The sequence below is a fragment of the Ambystoma mexicanum genome, chromosome 13 (assembly GCF_040938575.1).
Source record: "Ambystoma mexicanum isolate Mex_15411 chromosome 13, UKY_AmexF1_1, whole genome shotgun sequence".
Lineage (NCBI taxonomy): Eukaryota > Metazoa > Chordata > Amphibia > Caudata > Ambystomatidae > Ambystoma > Ambystoma mexicanum.
In genome coordinates, this window is record NC_090938.1 from 75,852,237 (window position 1) to 75,859,736 (window position 7,500).

The 7,500-nt window shown below is 50.1% G+C and overlaps 1 protein-coding gene across 3 annotated transcripts in view; it reads right to left on the reverse strand.

The window, feature by feature from the left end:
• INKA2 (inka box actin regulator 2) overlaps window positions 1-5,207 on the reverse strand; it is a 75,036-nt gene extending 69,829 nt beyond the window's left edge. Inside the window, exons 1-2 of one of the 3 annotated variants that reach the window (XM_069633313.1) lie at window positions 4,841-5,207; window positions 3,650-4,763 (exon numbers count right to left, since the gene is read on the reverse strand). In XM_069633313.1, coding sequence (XP_069489414.1) covers window positions 3,650-3,715 — 66 coding nt within the window. In that variant the 5' untranslated portion in view covers window positions 3,716-4,763; window positions 4,841-5,207. Of the gene's footprint in view, window positions 1-3,649 lie in introns of all 3 variants that reach the window. The other 2 variants (XM_069633312.1, XM_069633314.1) reach the window with 2 other exon arrangements.
• Between the last annotated feature and the right edge of the window lie 2,293 nt (window positions 5,208-7,500).

Consider the following 7,500-nt stretch of genomic DNA (forward strand, 5'->3'; position numbering starts at 1 on the left):
AGAGAGACGTGCGTTCCAATCCCAGTGCCAGCACATGTCCAAAAGTATGTGTGATTCTAGGCAAATCACGTCATCCCCTTTTCTTTGGCAATGTATATATGGGCTGGGCCATGTGCATACTAAAAGAAAAGTACAGTGTTTTTGTCAGTTTCCATCTCTACTCAGCATCACAGACTTCCAGCATGTCCAGTCCCTGTCCTCAAATGCTAGCCCACTCCTGTGCTTTATCCTATGGATTCTGGGACTTGCGGTCCTGGACTGCTCAATGCAGAGCCAGGACTACAAGTCCCAGAATAAAAAAAAAAAGAAGTAATACAGGACTTGCATCTCCGGAATGGAATGGGGCTTGTTGTCAGGGAGCCAGGGCATTCTGGCATTTTAATTCAACCAGACCCTCACTTGCCTTCCCATGCTGTTCTATGAACAAAACACTGGCTTTTATCATGCAAGAAGTTGTTCAGAGGATAATTGCCTAGCATTCCGGTGCTGGACTGCCCCAGGGCAGGACAAAGACTGATATGTTTGGGATATTTCTCCTTTGTGAACGATACTGAGCTAAAGACTCTGGGTAAGCCTCTTGTAACCAGGACTAATGTCTGGCAGAGGGACTCCCAGGACCCCTTGTTAATTTTCATAATTTAAGTAACTTTGGGTATCACCCTAAGTTACTAGGGAATCCAGACGTGGACCCCTTGCTCACTACTCTTAGAGAGGAACAGATCCACCCTACTGATGAGGTCCAACCAGACCGAAACACGTGTCTGGGGTTTCTGTTGGTACTCTTGTTCAGAGGAGAATTGCCTAGCATTTCGGTGCTGGACTGCCCCAGGGCGGGACAAAGACTGATCTGTTTTAGATTTTTCTCCTCTGTGAAAGATAGTGAGCTAAAGACTCTGGGTAAGTCTCTCGTAACGGGACTAATGTCTGGCAGAGGGACTCCCAGGACCCCCCTTGTTATTTGCAGCTGTTGGAATCTGACATGAAGCTCTATATACCCTTGTCCAGGGAGGGTAGCTCAGCGGCAACGTGCTCGCCTTGGTAGCAAGACTACACGAAGAAACACAGGTTCCATCCCTGGGTCCGCGCTTAGAAACCTCTGGGTATTTAAGCGCGTTTTAAATTCGCAACTATGACATAACAGATATGCAACTAAAGAAAATAAAATCCTGTAACTGCGCCTTGATGCCCAACAATGCCGCACATAAATAAACTCTGCACTATGATTCGGGTACACGCTTGCCCAAATGGTTAAAAGGAATACCCTTCATTGAGTTGGATGAAATATTGTGTCAATTGTTTAAGTTTCACGGAATTCCAGCAGAAAGGACATGCAGCGGGCTCGTGAGTAATATGTGCTTGCTCCCACAAAGAAAAGCTGAGAAGACAGATACCCCACTGGCCACACCCACGCAGACAAGAGGATTGTCTCTGCATGGGGGGCTTGGCGTGCCTGGCTCTCGCCTGATAGGGACCAATCCGCGCGCTCTGCTGCGCCGCGCGCCTAGTTTGCCAGGAAATATCGAGGGTTTAGCAGAAAAGGCGTCCCCGCTGCAGAGAAGTGATTACCCTCGCGCGGCTGCGGATTTAGATTACTGAGCGCCGGCAAGGGCTCACTCCCACCATGAGAGACAAACACACAGTTACACAATTGCCGTTCTCAGCAGCTTTTCTCCTTTCTTGCATCTTACAGCCGAAGCGTGAAGGCTAGCTCAGTGGGTTGAGTGACTGCTAATGAGAACGGTTTATGCCGCGCAGCTCACGTATTGGTTGCCTAATCAGGCCGTCAACTCCACTCCAATGTTCTTCCTATCCAGGTTAATAAAATGAGTACCATTCAGTTAGATGGACGTAACACCTACGATATAGCGCCTAGAGATATTATCAGAATGTTTTTTTTCCCGTAAAATAAATGCACAACATTCTTAAAGAAAACCTGAGGGTTTGAAAGACCAGGACTTGGTGTCATAGACCGTCACATTTCTTTACTTACACGCTCTAATTTGATTCCAATAACGTTTTATTGATTAATTAATTTTAAAACATGTGCTTTGCTTGTGATGTCACATAACACATTCATGTTTTATAGAGTGCTACATTCTGCTGCTGAGCAGGTTTCTGAATGCTCCCATTATATTTAATGTCATTGTTTACAGCGCGCCGCTGCCCTTTTCAGGGTCTCCAGGCGCTCGAGTGGCTCTGTAAGAAAGTGGGCGGGGTTGGCTATTGAGGGAGAGAGGGATAGGATAGAGTGTGCACTCATCTGTTGATGCGATCAGAACCAGGAGGAAGTCCTGTTAGTGCACTGGACTTGTGCAATAAGGGTGCCGTCCAGTGTCCGAGTTGCTTGTTTGCAGGTATTGGGTTGATAGAATGATTTGTGCGAGGTGTGCCGTTTGCACGTTTTTGGTGGGTTGTTTCACTAGTTGGGTAGTAGGTGTGAGGGTGTGGTGACGAGAAGGGGGTGGTCAGTTAGTTTCAGGGAATATCTGGGTGCTGAGAATGTATAAAAGAAACAAAAACTGGTGTCATTATGTCCGGTGCCCAGGGTCACACAATTTGTTGCGATGGAGTGGCCAGGATTTAAACAGCAAACTACAGCTCCTAGTGCAACTTGATTAGTCGTGTCAACACAGGGCCTCCCAAATATATAACAATATTAATAGGTTTAACATTCTTTGCGAGTTCCCCATTTGCTGTCCTCACACTTTCAAATCGGTGTCAGGGAAATGGCCACGTTTACGACATGACACTGTTGTCTATTAAAACAGGTGCTATTACACCGCTGCCAACATCAAGCAGCTCAGTGGCGTTCATTTGATTACCATGTTGCGGATGAAAAGCTGAGCCAGTGCCATGATCTGATCCTGTCGGCTGCGGGTTATACAAACACTCTGTGCCCTCTACGATAAAAAAGTACATGTGTACACTCTGGTCTCTAACCTTGGGGGATGGTGCAAACCAACCACAACACCGATAGGGCGCTGGGGCAGGATCAGTCCAGGGAAATGCTGCGGCATTCCTGGGTCAGCGTCACACACCGAAATCCCTGCAGGGCTGGGGCAGAATCAGTCCAGGGAAAAGCTGCGGCAGTACTGGGTCCGCGTCCACCAGCCACATCCCTGCAGGGCTAAGGCAGGATCAGCCCAGGAAAGGCTGCGGCAGTACTGGGTCAGCGTCACGCAGCCACATCCCTGAAGGGCTGGGGCAGGATCAATTGAGAGTCAGACTCTTGAAACCCCAAAGGGGCCGGGGAAGAGCCAATTCCATTTCAGGCCCGTTTAACGTTTATGGCATGTCCCTACTAACTATAAACGTTAATTAATGCCCGCTATCCCGCACGGAGAGTTGTACATGCTACTTTTAAAGACGACCACCGTACCCCTATAATGCATACAGTACCATGACGAACATAACATCTACCAGCGAACAGCCCTCCAATGCAACCCAAAGCTAGCTTCTCGCTAAATAAACGGCTCAAATGCAATAATGCTCCGCAAAAGGCCGGCAGGGTTGGGACAGGGTCACTCTCACATCATGCGGGACACACGTGGGCTCGGGGCTTTCTGAAACCCCGAGGTACGGCTTTCTGGGGGACATAAGTCGGCCCACATAGGCAAACACAACTTTGCGTATAGGTCTGTGTACACACCGAAGGGCTCCTTACCAGCTCCTGCTTCAGGCGGCGTAGATACACATCCATGGCCCGTCTCTCCATCTCAGGAGCGGCCGAGCTCCATCTGTACGGTTTTTCAGCGCCTCGAAGACGCGCAGCGTCGCCTTCCGCCAACTCAGAACGTTTATCTCGTTGCTGCCACTTCCAATGCGCCAACCGGAGGACTCAGTCCACGCAGGGCAGCCTGGCTGTGTCCCGGTCTTATATTCGCATTTGTAGAGCGCTTAAACAACCCCGATTTCGCTCCGATGCGCCTTGCGGTGAGCAGTAGGCGCTAGCATTGCTCCCCTACCTCCTCGCGCGGGCCGGAGGACACTGCACGCGCCAGTGCTCCCTGTCCTGTCACTGATCCCGGTGGGGGGTAGTGGGCTGTTCAGGAAGCAGCTGGGGTTGAGGTGGGGGGCACGGGGGAGTGTTTCACTCCTGCTTCCTGCCGGTGGTTCCGGAGCTTGCTCTCAAATTCCAATGGTTGGTCCGCCTTCTGTACTGTAAAGACATGGACGGGGGTGCAGGGGTTCGTCCTTCCTCGTGGGTGCTGGTCTGAGCTTGGCAGTTAGAACGGTGCTTGCTGCTACTCAGCAAAGACCCAGAGAGTGAAATCGTCAGGGGCTGAAGGGGTAAATGAATGCCTTCCTGCAGCCCCAGGGGGTGATGCGGGCAGCGGCTAGAGCGGGTGCCCCCCGCAGTTCCTGCAGACTCCGAGACTGAATGGGTTGGAGCTGTTGCCGTCCACAGTTCCTGCAAACATTCAGACTGGAACTGCCAGGGGCTGGCGTGAACGCTTTCCTAAAGTTGCAGTTCCTGCAGACTCTGATGTTGAGGCTGACAGGAGCAGATGCCCCCCTGCAGTTCCTGCAGGCTCCGAGGCTGGAAGGGGCAGGAGCAGATACCTCCCGCAGTTCCTGCAGGCTCCGAGGCTGGAAGGGGCAGGAGCAGATGCCTCCCGCAGTTCCTGCAGGCTCCGAGGCTGGAAGGGGCAGGAGCAGATACCTCCCGCAGTTCCTGCAGGCTCCGAGGCTGGAAGGGGCAGGAGCAGATGCCTCCCGCAGTTCCTGCAGGCTCCGAGGCTGGAAGGGGCAGGAGCAGATGCCTCCCGCAGTTCCTGCAGGCTCCGAGGCTGGAAGGGGCAGGAGCAGATACCTCCCGCAGTTCCTGCAGAGCAGATACCTCCCGCAGTTCCTGCAGGCTCCGAGGCTGGAAGGGGCAGGAACAGTCCCTGCAGGCTCCGCGGGTGGATGGGACTGGAGCCGATGCCTCCTGCAGACTCCAAGGCTGGCAGAGGTTGGAGGCGCAAGTCCTCTTCCCATTCACCGCAGGCAGTGGGGCGGCACAGACGGCTCTGGGCGCTGCCACCCCCTCCAGTCTCTGCAGGCGGAGGGGCTGGTCCGTGCAGTGCTCCCAGCCCTAGCAGGGGATCATCCCAGCAGCCAATGGCAGCTCAGCCCGCCTCCTGGAGACCGCACTGTTTGCATTGCCACTGATCTGGCAGCACTCTTTGCGCTGGCGTCGGGTTTCCACACCCGGCAGCTCCCTGTTAAATAGCTCATTGTGTCAAAGGTTTGCGAAAGGAAGTGGCGTTCAAATTCGAATTCGAGAAGGAACTCGCCCCCTGTGTACGTCACCTTGCGAGGCTTGATGCAAGCAGCATCTACCCTGGGGTTCAATGTTGGATATGCCGTACAAAGAACTTGTGCAGGCACCTGTCTACCTATCTATCTATCTATCTGTCTGTCTGTCTGTCTGTCTGTCTATCTATCTATCTATCTATCTATCTATCTATCTATCTATCTATCTATCTATCATCTATCTTTCTCTCTGTCTGTCTCTCTGTCTGACTGTCTATCTATCTATCCATCTGTCTATCTGCCTGTCTGTCTGTCTATCTATCCATCTACCTATCTTCCCATCTACCTAGCCATCTATCTATCTATCTATCTATCTATCTATCTATCTATCTATCTATCTATCTATCTCTCTCTCTGTCTGTCTCTCTGTCTGTCTGTCTATCTATCTATCCATCTGTCTATCTGCCTGTCTGTCTGTCTATCTATCCATCTACCTATCTTCCCATCTACCTAGCCATCTATCTATCTATCTATCTATCTATCTATCTATCTATCTATCTATCTATCTATCTATCTATCTATCTGTCTGTCTGTCTGTCTGTCTGTCTGTCTGTCTGCCTGTCTGTCTGTCTGTCTATCTATCTATCCATCTGTCTATCTGCCTGTCTGTCTGTCTGTCTATCTATCTATCCATCTGTCTATCTGCCTGTCTGTCTGTCTCTCTGTCTATCTATCTATCTATCTACTTATCTTCCTATCTATCTCTATATTATCTATCTATCTATCTATCTATCTATCTATCTATCTATCTATCTATCTATCTATCTATCTATCTATCTATCTATCTACCCATCTATACATCCACCACACCACCTACCCATCCATTATCATTATTATTATTATTACTTCTTATAACGCGCAACACGCCTGTGGGCCTCAGTACGCACAAAAAAGACGCAATGCAAACAACATTAAAAAGGAACATTATAAATCAGTGCGATTTACAATCAGTTTCAGGTCATTTGACATATCCATGAAACATTTGCAGTTAGTTAAAAAGCTGGGAAGGTTAGTCCACCACATCCAATGATGATGCAGTCCCCGTTGACCTTAGAGCACCAGTTACCAATCCTCATCCTGCTCAGAACCTTAGGATCAGAGCTAGCACCAGCCACCAATCCTCATCCTGCTCAGAACCTTAGGATCAGAGCTAGCACCAGCCACCAATCCTCATCCTGCTCAGAACCTTAGGATCAGAGCTAGCACCAGCCACCAATCCTCATCCTGCTCAGAACCTTAGGATCAGAGCTAGCACCAGCCACCAATCCTCATCCTGCTCAGAAACCTAGGATCAGAGCTAGCACCAGCCACCAATCCTCATCCTGCTCAGAACCTTAGGATCAGAGCTTCTGACAATCCCAGGACCAGTTCTCAGTCACAACCATCACAACCAGGCCAATGCTTTATTTCTGAGAGCGTCTTGGGGTTCATGACCCGATAAAGGCATGACTTTGGTGACAATAAGATTTCTTTGGTCCAGGACCAAATCTTTCAGAGACTTGTCCCCACAATAGGTGGCATCTGTGATTTACTCAGGCGTAAAACCTAGAAAAAACTAGAACTAGTTTTAGAGTAACTGCAGGGGTCAACTAAGGGGAAACCTGGATTGATCAATAGGTTATTGATAATGCACCTATACACAATCATTTCAAGGTGCAACTAGGGAGGGGAAAACAAGTGGGAGTTTGCCCAGGAAGTGTGTGATACAAATTGGGTGAAAGTTTGCCAGGGTGGAGGGTTCGGCAGAAGGCCTTTTGAGCAGGGGGTGCACAAGGGAGTTCTTGAGAGGGGAAACTCCAGTGGCAAAGGAGTGGTTGAAAAGATCAGCCAAGGCTGCAGCGAGAGAGTCAATGTTGTCCTTAATGGTTCTCAATGTCATGATCTGCCCGCCTTGGACGACTACCCGTGCCCTCTGTTCCAGGCAACAGCAGCAGTGGCGACTGCCGTGGTGATTATGGCAGCACACATTACGCCTGGCTCCATGGACTACACTTCCCAGCAGACCCGGGACATCGCACACATGGCTCGCCACGTGTTTTGTCTACCGATGCGACCCGGAAGCTGCAAGCTGCATCGGTACTTGTATTTAAGCAACCAGAATGTTACCATTGCGTTTCGCACGGTGAGCAGATGACCGTGCTTCTTGTCTCCTCGTTTCTATATCCGGATTCCAGACTTTTTTGGCTAGCGGCTCATTGGATT